General features: G+C 40.4%; 1 protein-coding gene across 1 annotated transcript in view; it reads right to left on the bottom strand.

Moving 5' to 3' along the window:
- Nucleotides 1-19255, bottom strand: part of LOC122655343 (SAC3 family protein B-like) — a 32464-nt gene extending 13209 nt beyond the window's left edge. Inside the window, exons 1-11 of the mRNA XM_043849567.1 lie at nt 19058-19255; nt 15748-15984; nt 14328-14561; nt 14002-14226; nt 7974-8180; nt 7048-7304; nt 6819-6919; nt 6487-6702; nt 5526-5753; nt 5365-5456; nt 5176-5269 (exon numbers count right to left, since the gene is read on the bottom strand). Of these exons, the coding sequence (XP_043705502.1) occupies nt 5176-5269; nt 5365-5456; nt 5526-5753; nt 6487-6702; nt 6819-6919; nt 7048-7304; nt 7974-8180; nt 14002-14226; nt 14328-14561; nt 15748-15984; nt 19058-19146 (1980 nt within the window). The 5' untranslated portion in view covers nt 19147-19255. The remainder of the gene's footprint in view (nt 1-5175; nt 5270-5364; nt 5457-5525; nt 5754-6486; nt 6703-6818; nt 6920-7047; nt 7305-7973; nt 8181-14001; nt 14227-14327; nt 14562-15747; nt 15985-19057) is intronic.
- Between the last annotated feature and the right edge of the window lie 862 nt (nt 19256-20117).

Raw genomic sequence — 20117 nt, 5'->3', positions numbered from 1 at the left:
GACGGTCAAATCGACATAAAGGTAGAAGAAAGCCAGCCACATTAAACAATTTATTTTCTACAGAACATCACAAAAAACCCATTACCCATCCAATGTAATTTCTGAGTTCTGAGACCAATACACAATAAATAAGCAAAGACTCGAAACATACAGAATCAGTCCCATACTGTCAAAGTCACGCTCATTAATTCTGCCCTCGTTTCCAGTCCCATACACTCTCCCTGTCAAAGTCACACTCATTAATTCTGCCCTCGTTTCCCTACGAGGTCCTTTCTCTCGACAGTCGGAAACAAACAAACAAACAGAAAATCCTTCCAAGTGAGATTGTGAGAAAGCATTCACGTACACAGGAGAATGCCATTGAAGATGAAGAACCAGAGAAAGGTCAACGGCATCCTATGATGCAGGGCGAAGTTGGCTCACAAGGTTCGTTTCCAGAACCTGGTCCACATGTCGGTCCAAGACCAGCACCAAGCCAAGCCCAGACCTTGCGGATAGGCTGGCCAGGGCATCTCTGGCCCTGCAGTTCTGCTGATGTGCATCTAGTGGCCTTACTAGGAAGCCACTAGAATATCTCATTGGTTCTCTTAGTTTCTAGTGCTTAACTTTTGTATTCCAAGGCACATTTATGAGCCCTTTTCTTATTCGTAGGACTATTAGTTAGTCTTTTCATATTTCCTAGGCTTATTAAAGAGTCCTTTCATGTTTCTATGTAGAAGTCTAATAGTCACTAGCTATATTTTTGTTGTGGAATTACTTTTTGTCTCTTGGAATTCCAAACTATCACTTATTGTCTTTGATATAATTAAGGTGGGCTTTTAGCCTCCCACTCCCTATATAAAGAGAAACCATGGGAGCCTCTCTTGGCAACCATGAATTGAAAACAATTCTCTCTTTGAGAACTTTTGCTTGTGAGACTCAAGTGGGATCAAGGTGGGACTTCGATGGTTGGGCAACTACTGGGACTCTAGGCTGCCACGTATATATCTTCATCTTCAACTATCATAATCCACTCCCTGCAGCCACCCTCCATCAACCTCCATCATACCTACCCATAACCCACTTAAACCAGATTCAGATCAGAACCCTCGTTCAAATTCGATCTTGGCTTGCTTACCCTCTCGGGTTTGCATCATCCAATCCCTTCTTTCTTGGCCTTAAACTGTTCATCCCCATTGTTCATTTTGCCTTCCACTAGCCTATATGAGAATTGGTGATGTCTTTTAGCAGAGCAGTAGCATACGATCTTCAATTGGAATTACAAATTTGGAATGAAAAAGGAAACCCAAATGCAATTGATATTTTTCGGAAAAAGAAACCAGGATCCGGTAATGTACCAAGATTGAATCCAGACAAGGGGAAGGAGATTTTCATTGGCATTCCTCTTCATGAGCCATGAATTTGAGATCATTTGATCTTGAATTGATCTCATCCCATCACGTCACCCTGGAACTGGAAGATCAGAACAAAACCGTGGACGCAACTTCACTCCCATCAGAATTCCTAAAGACCCCGTGAGTAGCCGATATGCATAGCCCAATGGAAAGATTGATAATTAGATTCTCGAGGACTCCCATGAACCAACGGCAGACAATCATAGCAAGATGAGAGGCAGTAGGTCCATGCGATTGCTCACATGGTGACCCCACAAGATGAGATGATCTTCACAGACGACAAAAAAGATCAACCAGAGCGCGAAGACCATAAAGACTGAATAGGGTCAGAGGTACGGCCATGATGAACATGCGGAATATGCGAAGATGAGGATAGCATAATTCAACCGGAAATAGTTGCCATCCTTCTGAAATCGATCAACGGCACTTGATAAGGACTTTGGCCTGTCGAAAACGCCCATTGCAACAAATTCCTACCATGGGCGGCAGCGAGAAAGGAAAGCCGATAGATTGAATAGTGATCAAGATATGACGTCATTGTTGGATATTGGGATAGTTGTGTAGGTTGTGACGCTGGGACTAGAACTCAATGTGTTGGTTGTTTGATGGCTTCGAACTTTAGATTGCATTTGTAGAGAGGGATGGGATGGGCCTTGTGGAGAGGGGGTGGCCCCGGGTTGCGCAATAGGAGTAGGGGTGGAGGGGAGGAAGGGTGAAGAGGAGGTGAAGGGGTAAAGTTGGAAATATATTCTGTTTGGGGTAGGACTAAACTCAAAGGAACCCCAAACATCAATTTAAAAATTGAGGTACCCTAAACGTACTTTTATCAAACATTGGGGACCTCAGATGTAGTTTACCCAAAAAAAATATATGGCTTTGAATAGAGCTGATTGGAGAAAAAGGATCTATGTGGTCGACCCTATTTAGTTGGGATAAGGCTGAATTAAGTTGAGTACTTGAATTGCATAGTTGTCGTAACAACAAGGCAAACCAAGGCGGTGGCTAGGCACCTAGGGGCCTTGTCGCCTAAGCGTGCATAGTGCAAACTATGTAGGTTTGTTTTAGCCCCTAATGAGACAGAATGAGGGCAAGGGAAAGAACCAAGCGACGCTAAGGAAACAAAGGCAGGTGGCACCTTTTGTACAAAATAAGGCGAGAGCACACCTAGCCTCTGGAAAAGCGCCTTGTCACCTAGGCGACACATTGACAACCATGGTAAAAGCGTTACGGGAAATATCTAAAGAAATCATAATAAAGAATAAAAGAAGTATTTTAAAATCATCTGATCATTCTGAATTTCATCCTAATATCTCTTAGCTGGGACCCATTCTGTTGTAGATTGCAATCCTCTATAATGAGACAGATCTGTGGCCCGCCTGGATATTCTAGTCTTGTATTAAAAACCTTTTGGTTTTTTCACATGCAAAAATATATGGTAGGGGAATTGAATTACAGGTCCCTTTTTCTTCCACAACAAAAAGTTAAGGCATGTGGGCAGGGAGTATTAGGTGCTTTTTGAGTTACTTGTTTCTTTTAAGCCATTAGGGGTTTCCACTTGTAATTTTCTCCCTCAATTAAAAGAGAGCACATTCCGATCATTTAGTATGGTGGTGGTTCCTATGCTATTTTTCCCCCCAATAGACATGGTTCTTATGTCATTTGATGCTGTTAGCTGTTAGAATCTGATTATATGCCAGTAACCCCAAGACATGGATTAGTGAATGAATTGACATTCAATTAGTATTCTGGGAGCAGAAGTTCTGGAGTTCAACACTCAGAGAACCCCACATAGTCTTCTTATCATTTCTTTTCTAATTCTCTTCTCCACTTTCATACTGTATTTTTCTCTGCAGAACACAGCCCCTCTTGTTACACTCCCTTAAACCAGTTACATTCTTATAACTTTGTAACCCCCCCCCCCCCCAAAAAAAAATGTTCTTAGTACTTTCCTCAACACCACCCTATTCCCAATCTCATTCCCCCAATACCACCAGCCAGCATACTTAAACATCCTACCTGAAAATCACCCATCCAAAACCCACACAAACCTGCCGAAAGAATTATTTAGTATCAGCTGCCCCTTCGCAGACTTCTCCCCCCCCCCCCCTCCCCCAATTCCAGATTTGCAATATGACCTAATTCTATCTCTCACTGTATTAAAAAAAAAAATCCATCTCTAACTTAACCCTAATTGACCAACTTTTGATCATGAATTATGCTAATATGTCAGAACTCAGAAATAGAGACTGAATCATGACACCTTCATCTTAAACAGTTCCATAATCGGACACCATAGTTGTCACAGCGACAAGGCGCCCTAGGCGTGTAGTATATGACTACATGTAATATAGCAATTATAATTTTATATTATTATGCTTATATGCAACATAGAAGCCATATCAATGGAATATGATATAATTATGCTAGTACACCTAATTGGCTCCTCTCAGCTTCAGGCATGTTTAGTACTCATTCAGCTTGAGACCTGGGTGAGACACAGAGGCTCCCTCTCCCCTGGCACAAAGTTGTTTGGTTTAAAGGCCACATCCCCCGCCACAGCTTCACCTCTTAGCGTGCCCTCTCTAATTGTCTTTCGATGCAGGCTTTCCTCATCCACCACCACATCCAGGTCTCCCCTTCATGTTGCTTTTGTTGGAATGGGCAAGAAGATGTGGACCACCTGTTCTTCTCCTGTCCCTTTGCAGCCTCCATATGGAAGAGAGCCCTGAGTTGTTGCTGGCCGGGCAGAATAAGACACCTTCCCCTTCAGAGAGTGGCTCTAGATCGACATGACTTTTGGAGGAAAGACTATATGTGACTATGCTGGCAAGCTAGCTTTTTGCACCATTATCTCTCATATTTGGATGGAACGTAACCTTCGAAGATAGCTTCTTTGATGTTTCCTCCAAGCTTTCCTCGCTCCCCCAAGCTCCTGTAGAGGACTCCCAAACGAACAGGCTCATTGTTGTGTTCTGAGGTTTACCTATTCCCTTTTTAGCAGCCAGCCCCCCCCCCCTTAGACTAGTTTTGTTTCTTATGCTTTTCTCTTTGCCTTGCCCTCGGGCTTGTATATTATCCCCTTCTTCGTAATATAATTTTTATTCATCCAAAAAAAAAAAATGAGAAAACCAGTATATAATAAGAGATACTATAAGCATGTTCATCAAAAAACAAAACAATATGGACTCATAAAGTGTCAACAAGGCCGGATGTCGCCTTGGACCTAAGAAAGAGCCTGGATGCCTAGGCAACACCTTGACAACTATGCCGGACACAAATTTGGCATAATATTGAGAGTTGAGACCTAATTAAGCCATAACCACGGCTTACCAATTTGAAGCGTACTTCTCTAGTTAAACTGTTCTTAACAGTCAACCAGTGTGCCTCTCTTGTGTATTACATTCCTCCAAATCCCTTTTCCCTGTTCGAAATATATCATGCTGTGTCTATCTGAGACAATTCAACATGTTTTATTCCTTGGTCAACATCAACAATAACATGTACATAACACAACACATGAAGTGGCGGCTGATACAAAGATGAATAATGAATTGGAGAAGGTGAATTTGAGAAAAATCTTCTTATTGTTGCCTTCTGTCCAAAATCACAAGTATCCAAAATGGCACCCTTGTTGCATGATATGTAAGAGTTAAACTGGTAATAGTTGGTTCCTAGGTGATATAGGATTCATTCTTATCTAAGTTGCTTCATTCTTATCTAGGTTGCCTAAAAGAACTGGCATTGATGCATGAGATTCAAGACCTAATCCAGCAAACAGTACCTTAGAAAAGTGTGCATGCATTAGGCATGCTTGAAGGTAAGTCGCTTTCCTTGCAAGCCGGAAGAAGGCAATGAAATTACCCGTTCTGCAAGCCCTGAAAGGTTAAAATCGCCTTCACTATCAGGTTGAGCACAAAAAGAGGGGGGGGGGGGGGAGATGGAGATAAAGAATTAAAGGAGGCCAACAAACCTTGCTACCTCACGAGCAAATAGAACTTCCGGGGCTTGCCTTATCTCTGGAGTCATCTTTGCAAGATCAAGTGAGAGCTCTGCAGGTTCAACCTAGCAAAATGGCTTATAGTCACAAACCCCAAATTAAACGAGACTGAATTACTGCTATAGCTGACTTACTTTGTAGCCAGGATGCTTATCCAGTTTTAGAAGTGCGTAATAACCCCGAAATTCTTTCTCTGTGGACACATCAATTCCCTTCTTCCGATGATCGTCATACATTTGGAACAACTCTACTGATGTTTTATTCATCTGTTCAATGTTGAGGTGTGCATCAAATCCCTCCGAGAAGCCCTCTCCTTTTGTGTATTCACACAATTCATACATAGCTATGATGTGAAGTCTTATCTGGCATCAAGGGGATGAAACAAGACAACTTAGTTTTAAGCAAAATTAAGTGGCTACAGAGCACATATCAACCAAACCAATTAGAATGGTAAAATAAGTTTCAAATGAAAGTTATGACTATTACGCACACAAAATATGAAACAGGAATGGGAGATGGTTATTTGAAAACCAAAAATATTTACAAGAGGGGAAGTCCTTGCTTAAGGATTGGAAGATTCCTCCATGTCCCTGACATTCGCAAGCAGTGAGAATCACCTGGAAATCCAATCTAATTATTTAAGCCCACTGGTGTAATTGCAATTGTACAATATAAACTTCCTGCTTAGGTGCTCCATATGTTTTTCACTGTCCAAAGATCATGAAAAATCAACTTGCCACATCATCCAGTCTGGTGGATATGGCGAATTACATCTCCAACGGTGTATTTATCAATTGGTAGGTCCCCACCCCTCCTACACACGTCATTTTTATACGACAGGCAGCAACAACAGCCTCTTCCAATCCAGTCGTGATACAGTCCTCCAGTTATATACAGCATTACAGTTACAGTACATAGAAAGCATGTCATACTAAATTCACTCTTCATACACTTGTCCCAAAAATTCATGCATATCTGCAATTAAATTATTCAGTTTTAACTAAACAAATTTTATAGTCCATGCTTTCAAATAAAATGTCTAAGGTCTTACACATATTGTCTCAAAGAAATAAAAGTATCTGGCAGTAGAGATACCATTTGCTCCAACATGGTTATTGCCCTTCTGTTGAAAATGTGTTGCATCCTGAGGTCCATCCGGATTGCCCTCATCCTGTCCCACAAGAAGTTATACATGCCCAGAAACCTATCATCATAAGGTTGACCTAGCAAAGCCAGAAGATAATCAACCGTCTTCTGCAAGACTGGCATGGGTCTAATCAAGTCTGCTTCCCTCTCAGCTGTCCTATTATACTGTACAAGAACAGATAAGCACTTCAGCTATGCTCCATATTATGGGTGATGATAGATAACTTCATAACAAGCAAACCAAACTCAGAAAATATGTTCCAAGACAGCTCAAGGACAACCTTCTTGACAGCAAGGAATTGGGTAGTTTGATTTCTATCTCCATCCAAGCGTTCATATTTGTCAAGATCTCCTTTCCTCTCACGCTCCTCCCTTTCTGAATCTGAAATATGAAGGATAACACAGGCCAACTTGATAGATGAGATGGAATGAGAACCACGACCCATAGTCGCAACTAAAGTCTAAACACAGACATGACAAGTGACAACCAATTAAAAGCTAAAACAATACCTGGACACATATCAGGACAGAACCCAATTATAGCATGGGAAGATAACAAGCCTTCAGAATCAGGTAAAATGCTGCCATTAGAGAAGTCCCCTGCTGCTTCAAAGGCATGCCCCAGAACAAACTTCCGTCTATCCACCGGAGATTGATCATGTCTATCCCCTGAAGACTTGTGCTTTTTCAGATCATCAGCATTTGGCACCGGTTGTCTTAGCTCGACACTGAAGCGTGCCAATCGCTTTGCCTTCGCTTGTAGCTCTCTACAATCCATATCATGCAAATCACAAAAATGAGGGACTGGAAAGATAATCTAAAGCATATTCAATCAATTTGATAGTTGTATGGAAGTAAGGAGAGTGAACATGAATATACTTTAACATTTTATTTCAAAAAAAGAGAACATAGAGGAAGTAGTCGGAGGTTCGAGTTGATATATTTCTCAGGTGCTGTTACACTTGAGTGTTTAAATTTGGGATTTGGAGGGCTCATGGTTTCTGTGGTGTTCTAACTGCACGACAGTGGTTTTGTAGATAATCAGAGTGTGGGGTTACCGTGAATTTATTTTGGGAATGTTTTGAAAAACAGACTAGGCATTTCACATTCAGTGGCGCAGCACTTGGTGATCCAAACAGTCTGATCACCCAGCCCAATGATCCGACCTGCAATACCCCTCAAAAACCATCAACCTTTAAGTCAAAAAGGTCAATTGACCAAAACAACTACTGTGGCAATGTCTGGTTCAATGGTCCTGTATAACACTGGTTTTGGGATCCCACCAGGATACCCTTATGAGTAATGGGAAGACCCCCCCCCCTTTCAAGAAGATACATTTTTCATAAAAAAACAAATATAAGTATTTGCATCCACCAGGGAAAAAAAAGACTACTGAAATTGAACAATAAATGAATTAGAAGGCCATGATAATTTACCTATCAGTATTGAATTGCGTAGAGGATGAATCTCCTAGAATATTTTCATCCGAAGAAGGTGCAGGGGATGACCTGGTCCTCTTGGGTACATGAAAGGTAGTAAACTTCACACCATCAGCCTCAACACTGACATTCTGAGCAGGTGGGGAGGGCCTCCAGTAAGTTTGGGAATTAATTTTACTTGATCTAGGATGAGATACAGCAGCCCTGGATAAGAGAACCACCAGAAGGTTTCACTGAGATATCTAAAGACAAAGGTAATGATAATAACAAGGGAAAAATTCATTTACAGGGCCCGTTAAAGAAGCCTTTCCTTAATGGTCTACCCTCATCGTGCCACATGGACACATGATGTGGCAATTACAACCTTTTAGAGAGGACCACTGAGAAGGTACAGGGGGTGACCTGGTCCTCTTGGCTACATGAAAGGTGGTAGACTTCACTCCATCAGCTTCAACATTGACATTCTGAGCAGGTGGGGAGGGAGGGCCTCCAGTAAGTTTGGGAATTTACTTTACTTGATCAAGGATGAGATACATCAGCCCTGCATTTACAGGGCCCATTAAGGAAGCCTTTCTTAATGGTCCACCCGCATTGTGCCACATGGACACATGATGTGGTAATTCCGACCGTTGATAGAGAGGACATGGTCTGGATTAGCCACGTGTCAAACTTTAGAGTCGAATTCGATCAAATACCCTCCTGTGCATTGGCATGCATTCCCAAGAACGTCCATGCACAATGGTCCTCCAAGGACTAGTGTGCGCAGTCCCATAGTTATGTGGTTTTCAAAACCCTGTTTTACCTCTTCGCAAACTCCGGCTGGCTGATTCTTGGCATGCAAGCACGGGACCTTGAGGTCCATGAAATATGTACCCTTCTAATCTGCCCCATGGCAGATATTTGGGCCATTAAAGAAAGGCTTCCTTAACGGGCTGTGTAGGAAACATTTGCATAATAATTTACTAAGATGAAGATGATGAAATAGGAAACTTTAGAGTTTTGAGAATTCATTAGCATCTGCTAGAATTTACCTCTCAGTGGTGGGATTTGCATCCTGAATGGGATGAGACTTTCCATGGAAAGCTTCATTTTGTGATGGAAAAGGAGGAGCCCTGTTCTGTCCCAGCACTTGGTTGGTAAGATTGGCGTGCAACCTGGATCCACCTATGTGAGAACCTACATGAGGTCCAAGTGCAGAGGGGCCTTCTTGAGGATGTGAATTCTCTTTGATAGGCGACCTTGTCCGACTATGCAGCCCGAGGGGAATAAAGCAGATATGCACAAGGAATTACCAAACAGAGTTAGTGAGATAAAAGGAAATGAGGAAAGATGAGAAAAGCAAAATTAAGCATATTATTGGAAATGACAAAGCAAAATGAATGTGCTGTGTTAAGTTATGTAGTTATTTGGTGTCGATTTTATGGATTTAGGTTGTATGTGTCGGTTCTTTAAGTTATGAGTATTATTGTCATAGGTGTCATAGTCTTTATTTGTTATATTCTTAAGTTGATTCTGGATGTGGACCCAGTCTCTACATTTTAATTGCTCTTTGGTTAAATATAAATATACTCCCCCACCCCACGGTTTGAGCATTCGGCCCATTAAACTGTGGGCTATGTTCTCTTCCTTTCTCTCATCTTCTCGTCCGACTTCTCTCTTCTCTATTCTTCTCTTCTTTCTTTCTTATGACCATGTACTGATTCAGGTTCTGTTATTGTTACATGGTATCAAAGCATTGATTTCAGTACCTGGGATCCGTTCGAGATTCCTGTTCCCAGTGTGGTTAGAGTTTTTCCCAACCTTTTGGTCTACACCTATGCTGTTTTCTGTCTTTTAGAACCCTAGTTTCTTGAACATGCACAACTGGGGTTCCATCATTATTGTTACTGAAGTTATTGGAGGAGGAAGCACTTCATCTGAGTGTCATAATCGCATGCTAGAGTTTGCTGTTTTTGACCTATGCGCACAGGGGGTTTTCTCTCCATGCACATTGGGTTTTGACCCTGTATGGGGTTTTGATTGATGATGCTGGTTATTCCTCTCCTCTGTTAAGTAACAAACATCATTATGAATACCTTCTATGGAATGAATCATGTTCGTTTGATGTGAAAGATCAGATTTTCCTTGTTCCTGCCAAAACCTAATTTGTCGGGCAAAACCCTACTTTTTCGAGAGATTTCCTAAGAACCGTGTCTCTCATGGGTTGATCCATGTGATTTTTTAGGGACTTTTTCTCGCTCTACTATAATGTCTGTGGTCAAATTTCAGACCAAACAGACAATCATAACCATCTGCGATTTCAAGGGTTTAGCATCTGTGATTTAAGGTTTCAACCCTCTCTGCGATTTTCTGTTGTTGGGATTATTGACTGCTTTCTTTGAGCCTTGTGCCTCTAATTATTATTTCTATTGTTGTTTGTTGTTATTCATGGTGCCTCTGGTGACTACTAGCATCTGGTATATTTTCTATGAAAAAATTCTACAATCTACAGCATCATGACTTATTCTAAGCCATAATGGTCACATCAACATTGGTTATTCTGATGCTAATTGGGTTGGTGCTGATGGTGATCGGAGATCTATTATAGGCTCTCTATTTTACCTTTTTCGGAGGTAATCTTGTTACATGGAGGCGTAAAAAGCAAACTACAATAGCCTGGTCAAGTGCTGAAGCTTAGCATAGAGTAATGTTCAGACCAAGGTACTATAACTCGGGTCTCGGTGCCATCTCGGTCCCTCAAAAAACCGAGACGAGTCGAGTCGAGATCTCAGCAAGTTGGTGCATTTTTTTTTTCGACTCGAAGCCTCAACTCTGTGGGTTTTAGACCTATTTTGGGTCTGAAACTTGGTATTCAGCCTATTTTAGGCCATTTAAACACAATGGCATTATCAAATTTTGCAAAAACAAAGTCCAAATAGGACTTTTACATCAGACCCTAAGTCGGTAGGCGACGACGTACTAAATACCCTAGTCTATTCATAAATGACATAATTTAGTAATAGAAAGCTAGTAAAACATTCAATTAATAGTAAAACAACTTAATAAGCATTAGAAATGTTACAGTGATACATCAAATTGTTTAACGATGTTACAACTATCATCACATAAACTGAGATCGAATCACGTATTCAGTCCCCACTCGTGCCACATAGTCTTCCCATGACATAATGTTGTTGCACTGTTGCATATAATGCTCCACAGCATTCATATAAGAGTTGTCATCAGCATATGCCAAGTCCCCTATCCTAGGGTATAGCTGTTGCCATGAGGCGTGAGATGGTTGCCATGAAGCGTGAGATCCACTGCTATTGTCATATTGAGGCATGTATGGGACTGGGAATATGTGCCTAAAACCAGACCCAGTGCTTTGATTGTCAAACTCATGTGTTGACTGGCCAAACTAACCATAGGCACTATATTTAGAACCGGTGCTCTCCTGGCCATAATCATAGTCATGATGAGGCTGAGATGAATGCCACGATTGATGCTCACTACTAGTACCTATACTCATGCTTCCGGATGCGAATGCACTCCAGTTGGGAAGAAGAGAGGATTTTGGGGGTTTTGGACAAAACTCGCTGAGATATGGCGAGTTCTGTCAAGTTAGGTGGGCTTTTTAACTATTAGGTGGGTAAAAATGTTGACTGAAACCGAGATCCGATATCTCGACGAGATATTGGACTTAGGTGGGTAAAAAAGTGGACCGAAACTGAGATCCAATATCTCACCGAGATCTTGACGAGATATTGGACTTTTTAATATCGCCTATGGTCTCGTCTCGGCTTTTCGAAATACCGAGAAACTCGGTGAGATCTCACGAGTTCTCAAACTATAGTTCAGACTGCAGCTGATTTAATGTGGCATAGATCCTTTGTTCAGAAGCTTGGTTTTCTGATTAGCAGACCAATGAACATGTTCTGTGATAACCAGACAACTATTTACATCACTAGTAATCCAGTTTTTCATGAGAGGACTAAGAATATTGAAATGGACTATCAATTTGTTCGGATGTAGGGGTGAAGAAATTGATTTTCACTCCATTTCTTAGCTCTAATAATCAACTTAAAGACTTGTTTACCAAAGCCTTGTTTCATAATGTATTTTCTCCAAGGGTATTCCAAGCTGGGCATGGGTGATATCTATGCTCCAGCTTGAGGGGGAGTATTAAGGTACGTAGTTATGTGGTGTCGATTTTATGGGTTTAGGTGTATGTGTTGTTTCTTTAAGTTATGGGTATTATTGTCATAGTTGTCATAATCTTTATTTGTTTATATCTTAAGGTGGTACTGGGTGTGGTCCCAATCTATTCATTGTAATTGCTCTTTGGTTAATAAAAATAGACTCCCCCACCCCACGGTTTGAGCATTCTGCCCATTACTCAAAACGTAGGTTGTGTCCTCTTCCTTTCTCTCATCTTCTCTTCGACTTCTCTCTTCTCCTCTCTTCTCTTCTTTCTTATGACCAGGTGATGTAGGAGCAGGTCTTTGGACCGGGTTGAACCCATTCGAGCACCCCAACCAAGAACTGGAGTCCAAGTCTGGTAATTGTTCAGTAAGATATTTAGGATTTATTTTATTTGGGAAAGATATGTAATCTTTTATTATAGGGTATCTATTAGACATATAGCGAAATTTCCAATTTGAGTTTTATTGAGTTTCTATATTTGTTTATCTAAGTTTTAGGAAGTAATTATGAGTCTTTGTTTTTTGGGTTTTATAAATGAGAGGTCTGAATGACACCTCTATAGGTGTATTTAGAACTTGACACCGTCTTTTAATTATCCCTTGTCTTATTCTTAAAAGGTTTTTAAGATAGGGGTATAAAAGGGTTTTCAGACTTAAATTGAAAGTGACATATCAGTATGTCATTCTCAAAAGGCGTCATTGTCATGCACATTTTTCAAGTACGCATGTGAAACGACAGTATTACCCTCATTGAAAAAAAATTGTATGTCATACCAAAAGGGCAAAAACGAAAGGTTACAAATTATTTGACACCTTAATGGGTGTCAATAAGAAAATCCCTTTATAAATAGATGTGTAACCAACGATTGGGATAGTTGATCAAAAAAGATGAATTGAGTTGGTCTTTGGCTGAAGCCTGAGTGGCTATTGTGCAAGTTTCTTCCCTTTCCCCTATCTTCCCTCTCTTTTCCCTCTGCCTTCCCCATCCCAGCGAGACCCCCTCTTCTCTTCTTCCTATCTTCTCTTATACCTGAGTTTCTTAACTCTCTTCACCATACTACGTTTTCCACCGATACTAGCAACCTTCTTTTACTCCTGAAAGTGGGACTGGGAAGTACCTCTGGTATAGACAATACCAGTCCCCAAATTCCAGCTCCCAGCCATCTTCTATCTTGAGATTGCAGCCAAGTTTCAGATCTGAAACTACAGGTACTGCCAGTGACATATTCAGAGATAAATCCCTGTTAGTTGTGGATCGATGGAGCTATTAGGGCTTGTATTTGGTGGAGTATTGAAGTAGTAACCTATCCCTGAAATCTCGCCTTGATTGGATCTATATTGAGTGAGAAATCTCAATTGCAAATTTGAAGTTCTCCGCTGGTTTATTACACAAATCGTGGGCTGGAGGTTGAAGACAACCCAAATCGTGGTTATTTTAAAACCCTTACATTGTGGTTTCCAATATTATTTCCCCGTCTGTCTTTATTCTCTTTTTTCTTTATTTTATCTTTCCTTCCAAATTTGTCCCCTTACAAAAAATACTAGTCTCTATTGTGTGAGTTAACTAATAGCCCCTTTAAGATTCTGTTTAATTACAGCCCTGCCACTCCCCCTTGAAAACTTCAGATGATTACAGAATTGCCATCATTTCTTTATAACTTGGTATTTGGTATCTGGGTGGGCCAACAGCGAACCCAAGTAGGGTTTTGTGACCCAGGTTCCACATCACCAGGTACTGATTCAGGTTCTGTTATTGTTACATGTTGGATATAACATAGAGTAAAAAGAGGACAGGAAATACAAAAGAAAGCACAAATAAGTAATATATGCCACAAACTTACCTTCCAGTGACACCTTGACTAAAATTTCTTGATAAATCTTCATTTGGGGGTGATAAAGTGGGCGACCTGGTTCTTTTTGGCTGTTGAGAGCTGTCAAGCCTAGCAGAAATGCTGGCACCAGCCTTTTCCGTTGCAACATATGATGCAACTGTGGACGGCACTTGGTGAGTCTGGGAACCACTGACGAAGGATTCTAGCTGATTACCCCATCTACGAGGAGATACTATGGGTCAGAGAAAGAGAACCACCATACGAGACATAAATACAAGGATGTGGACAGGGAGTACGAGAGAAAGCACAAATAAGTAAAATATCCCCGAACTTACCTTCCAGTGACAACTTGCCTAGAATTTCTCGATAAATCTTCATTTGTGGGGGATAAAGATGACGACGACCTGGTCCTTTTAGGGTGTTGAGAGCTGTCAGGCCTAGCAGAAATGTTGGTTCCAACATGTTGCATCGCAACATATGATGCAACTGTGGATGGCACTTGACGAGTCTGGGAATTACTAACATGGGATTCTAGCTGATTACCCCATCTAGGAGGAGATACTGTGGGTCTGAGCAAGAGAAGCACCATATGAGAGTTTCATATAAATACAAAGATGTGTATAGCTACATTTCAAAACTGCAATCATCTCCATAAAGACACATGTTTATGTGGCTTGAATTTCATGTCCATTCCCAATTTGTCTCCATTCTGTAGTTATCTATGTAAATCCTGACTGTTTGATATCTGGCCAACTATGTACACACCATAACCCAACAACCACATCAATCAACAATCAGCAAATCCCCACAGAGAAACTTGAGCCATAATAGCTGCTTCAGCTTGCCGCTCTTAAATAGGGAAAATAACCAATATACTCAATGTTTCCCTCAGTTATACATTTATGTTCGTGGTCCATCCAAGAGGTGGACAACCAATCGAACTATCCATACCAAGGTAAAAGGATCAGGCAACACCAAGCCCATGATTGCACAATGACCAAAATATAACAACCAAAAGTTTTTGGTTGGAGGTAAGAGAGTTTAACTATTGTGTATCCAATATCTTCTTTGCAATATGGAAACACCCCCTTGAAAACAAACGAGAAACTCTCAAACTTACCAAAATCTGAAAGTAACATTAAACTCTCAAACAAAAATTGGTGAAAGACACTAGGAATGAAATAAATTAAAACAAAGGCAGGGGATCGCCACACTTCCTGCATGGTCTCCCACACCAAGTGAATGGGATCATGGGAGGGGAGTCACACAGTTCATATACAAGGGGGGCCGCCCACATGTCAAGGAGAAAAGAAAGTGTGAGAGGGTACATGACACCGGCAGTGTGGACATCATTTTCCCTTAAAACAATTAGTCCAGTATTGTTATCAAAGACAGGGGAGAAAGTACATAATTATCCTTGTGAAGTATGAAATGAACCACTATGAAGTATTGAAGTATGACCAAGGTAGGAATTCAAGTAAAATAATTGTAAAAGCAACATTCAAAATATAAAAATCAGACAAAAACAATGATAGACCAAAGCAAAGACCAATCAACTCATTTGCATTAACTAGTCTAAAGAACCAGCTGCTAAGTGTAGACCTTCACATGCATTGAAATAGAAAAACCAGCATATATCATAAATAATTGGAATTGATAAACTGCAACTGTGTTTGACATAACAATATAACATATATTGAAAGAGGACAGCCAACCCAAGAGTAATAACAAAGACAAAATATTCTATGAACTCACCTCCCAGATATACCTTGACTGGAATTTCTCAATAAACCTCCATTAGTTGATGGTATAGGAGGCGACCTGATTCTTTTTGGGTGTTGAAAGCTGTCAGGATTAGCAAAACTGAGGGCTCCAGCACTTTGTGTCGCAAGATATGATGCAAATGTGTCTGGAACTTGCCTTGCCTGGGAATTAGAACCATTGACAAGGGGTTGTAGTTGATTACCCCATCTAGGAGGAGATATATCTGGTCTGAACAAGAAAACCACAATATGAGATTTTTTATAAATACAATTGTGTATGTGTTACATTTCAAAATTACATTCATGTAGTCTCCATATATACCAGACGTTTATGACGCTAAAATTTCACACCCATTAAGGACACAAAAGTTTGTCACCTATGCTGTAATTGCAAACCTGACTATTCCAATATTTACCCAACTTTGGAATTTGGATACAACACCGCCCAATAACCATATTAATCAGCAACCTAAACCATCAATTCCCCAAGCAGAAACTTGAATTCTAAAAAACTGTTGCAGCTTGCTGCTTCAAATTTGAGAAAACAATATATTCAACATTTTCCTTTTTTTATGATTGTTGTCCATCCAAGAAGTGGGGAACCAGTTTAACTATCCAGATCAAAGTACAAATCAGGTGACAAAAAGCAAAAAATTGTGAAGAACTCGTGACTTGGTCACGCTGGAGCAACCATACCATTTCATCAAGGTCCACAGAGAATTAAAGTGGGATGGATGAAGTGGAGAAGTGCGTCCAGAGTGTTGTGTGACCGACGTATTCTTTTAAAGCTTAAAGGAACATTCTAATGGACTGTTGTACATCTGGCTATGATGTATGGGGCAGAATGTTGAGCAGTTAAGAAGTGTCATATTGATAAGCTATGCATAGTACAGATGAGGATGTTAAGATGGATGTGTGGAAAAACAACGAAGAATAAAATACGGAATGAACGTATCAGAGCGGATTTAGGAGTTGCCCTGATCAATAACAAGCTCCGAGAGAGTTGTTTAAGGTGGTATGGTCATATTCAACGGAGGCCTAAGGATGCCCCAGTAAGGAGGGGTGATATAATTCCAATCGAAGGAGCTAAAAGAGCTAGGGGCACGCCTAAAATGACCATAGGAGAAGTGGTGAGGAAGGACATGCATAGTCTAGGTCTTGTACCAAGTATGATCTCGGATAGAGCCTATTGGAGGGCAAGGATCCATGTAGCAGACTACATTTAGCTGTCATTCTCCTGATGTGTTGGGCTATGTCCCTTTCCTCTTACTATCTTTCATTTTTCATTGTTCTATTTATTCCCCATCTTTCATTTGTCATTTTCCATTTTCCACTTATATTAATTGGAAACCCCCCATTATGTAAAGGATGATACAATTGAGATAAATTATGCTAGTCTCTTTTCTTATCTTCCTCCCCCCCCCTCCTAAAAAAAAAAAAAAACGTTTACGATGAGTACTTTGTACCATGCTTATGGGTATATATCTATCATAAGACAATTACATCAACAAAGAAATATCGAAGTTTTCATGCAAGAAGACCAAACCTGGACAAAGAGTTAAAAAAAGATTTGGTGTACCAATGCCAATTAATTATGTTGGGTTGAATTGGATAATTCATGAAGATTGGTATGGAATTCCAGACTTCCAGTTCTATTTTCGGTACTTTTTCTTCTTCTTTTGATACAATGCAATTGCAGTTAAGTATTAGACCATCAGCCATAGGGTGAAAACAAATGTCATGTTTTATTTAAAAGTTTACAATATGTCATATAATGTGTAGGTGATAAAATGCCAAATACAGTTTATCACTCAATAGGATACATTATTAAGCATCAACACCTGCCACATGGACAGAGGTTGGTCAGTCCTTGTGATAGAGTATACCACACCCATCTCACTGGCCAAGTTCAGCGCCAAACAAGCAGAGGAAGTGGTCAAAAGTGAGTCCAAAGTGATAAAGTAACAGAAATGCCACTAGATTTCATTACAACAGTATGGGGTATTTGTCATTTACATAAGACAAAAAATTCTCTAGGTCATGCTGACTAGAAGGCATCTCTAGACTGCACACTTAGTTGAGTCATGTGGAAGGAATGTGGCAATTTCCACCGCTGGATATTGATTCACCACATGTCAAATTTCACTCAAAATCAACCATATACCATCCCATGTAGTGGCCTGCACCCTCTCCATTACCCGGGATTTTTCAATGCTTTGTTTTGACACTTGGCTGACTCCATTCAAGCTGAACTAGTCATGTGAGCAGGAGACCTTTGAGTCTACCACTCTACCCATCAAAAAAATTTCAGCCACATCACGCCTGCCATGTGGCACAATTTGGTGTGGAAATGATCTCTCAATCTCTCATGCATCTAGTCAGCACGACCTACAGAACATGTCCCCTTTAGAAAGATTTTGACATTTACTTTTGAACAACTTCTAGTCATTTGGGGTCGAAAATAGACCTCTGACATGGGTGCAGCTTCCCTTATCAGATAGTCCCATCCATGTCTGTCCTTATTTGCCACTTGGGCAGGTGGTGTCAGTAAATAAGTTCACATATCTGCCAATCATTAGTTTTGTTAAGTTGTAAAGATGTCTGATAGCAACAAAACTCCAAAACAGTGGCAAAAAAAAAGGTTTATATAGGGAACCAAAATGGTTAAGGACACATTGATGTGTTTCAGACGTGAAAAAAGGTACCCGAACCGGCTAGAATGAGTGGCAGCACAGAATGGGAAGCAACAATTATCATGGGACCCCTAGGGTTAAGGGTCTAATTTAATGATTTTCATCAGCCCCAGCGTTTTTGGCGTATTGAAGCACAACAAAGGCCAGACTGAGTGAGTACAGAGTCAGAAGGTGGGATAATGGCAGACGAGGGTGGAGTAGTCCCTGTGGTGTAGGGTGAAAAAGTGGTTCCTACTTTTATGCTCATGGCGCATTGGTTAGGTTCTTGGAACTTCAGCAAGGATATCATACAAACCATAATTGGTGCCAAATGGTACTAAACAATGAAAATAAAAGTTTACAATTTGCTTGAGACCCATTATTCAGTGCAACGTCTTGCCCCAGTTACCACAAAATTCAAGTGCCTTTGTTTGGATGATTGGGTTTTCCAAGATTAAATAAAGGATCTTACTGGGGTTCATACGGCTACAAAACCCTATATTTTTTCATGCTGCTAAAAATAAAGAAAGAAACCCAAGAAAGAGTCTGGATTCTGGATTTCCAAACGAATGGAACGACTACAAATGAATAGATAAAAACAGTGAACAAGAAAAAGATCGAAAGATCCACCTTCGATGTTGCTGTTGGAAGCTCCCAAATGTGTTCAAAGTTTTAGGAGCAGAAGGGCCCGAGTTCCTGCCAAATCCTTCAAATGCCATCAATGCATAATGCTTCGATTTCTCTGCAACTCGCTCTCGGTTCGAACTTCGATCTTGACTCAAACTGGGTTTGAAGTTGGGACTTGGCAGATCCACCCCATTATTAAGGATATAGCTATTAAAAAAAAAGGGAAATAAAACACAAAAAAAGAGATATAAGAGATGCGAGCTGAGGGGTTGTATGGCAACGTTTCTATTTCAAATTAGTATTTCAAATACTTTTTTGTGTTTCTGTTAATTTGGAATACTTCCGAGCCCCTAAATGTTGTACGGTAAAACATGAAAGGAAAAAAAAACAGTTTGGAAACCATCATAACAAAAAATATTTATTCTGTTTATACCAAATTACATAAAATACCATCGGGCTGTCACACACTCATACACAGATATAAAACAAAATATAGTATTCATTCCATATGTAACCATCGAGATGTCACACATCATACAAAGATCAGACACCTTTGTAGCATTTCATTGGCAAGAAAGATTCTACATTCTCTTAGGAATAAAATAGCGATGGATAGGATCAGAACCATAGTTGCCTTGGGTATGCTTTGATGTCTAAGACTAATAGCAAGGCTCATCTTTACTTGGGACCTGAACCATGATATGGAGTGGCAAGCAAAGTAAACTGGGTCATTAAGATCATGTGTACACATACTGTTTCGGTCTCTTGAGCTCTGAAGATAATGTGTTTAGGCTAGATGCCACATTAAGCATAGGTCTACTGCGTTTTGGCTGAGTGCCTCATTCTATCTGGTTTGAGTCGCCAGAATCAGAGGTCTGTGCTAGTATTTGGTTTGAGTCGCTGGAATCAGACAACAACCCACGATGAAATCCGTGAACTGAGGGAGATAGAAGACAAAACTCCCTCAAATTTTCTAGGTTTACCGATGAGAGAAGAACGACGGGAGCAATCAATATAAACAAAAGAGATTGCTTACCAAATGGTCGTTGCAGTCAAGACTGGC

This window comes from Telopea speciosissima, chromosome 1 (genome assembly GCF_018873765.1).
Source record: "Telopea speciosissima isolate NSW1024214 ecotype Mountain lineage chromosome 1, Tspe_v1, whole genome shotgun sequence".
Taxonomy (NCBI): Eukaryota; Viridiplantae; Streptophyta; class Magnoliopsida; order Proteales; family Proteaceae; genus Telopea; species Telopea speciosissima.
This window is presented reverse-complemented; position numbering and strand designations above follow the sequence as displayed.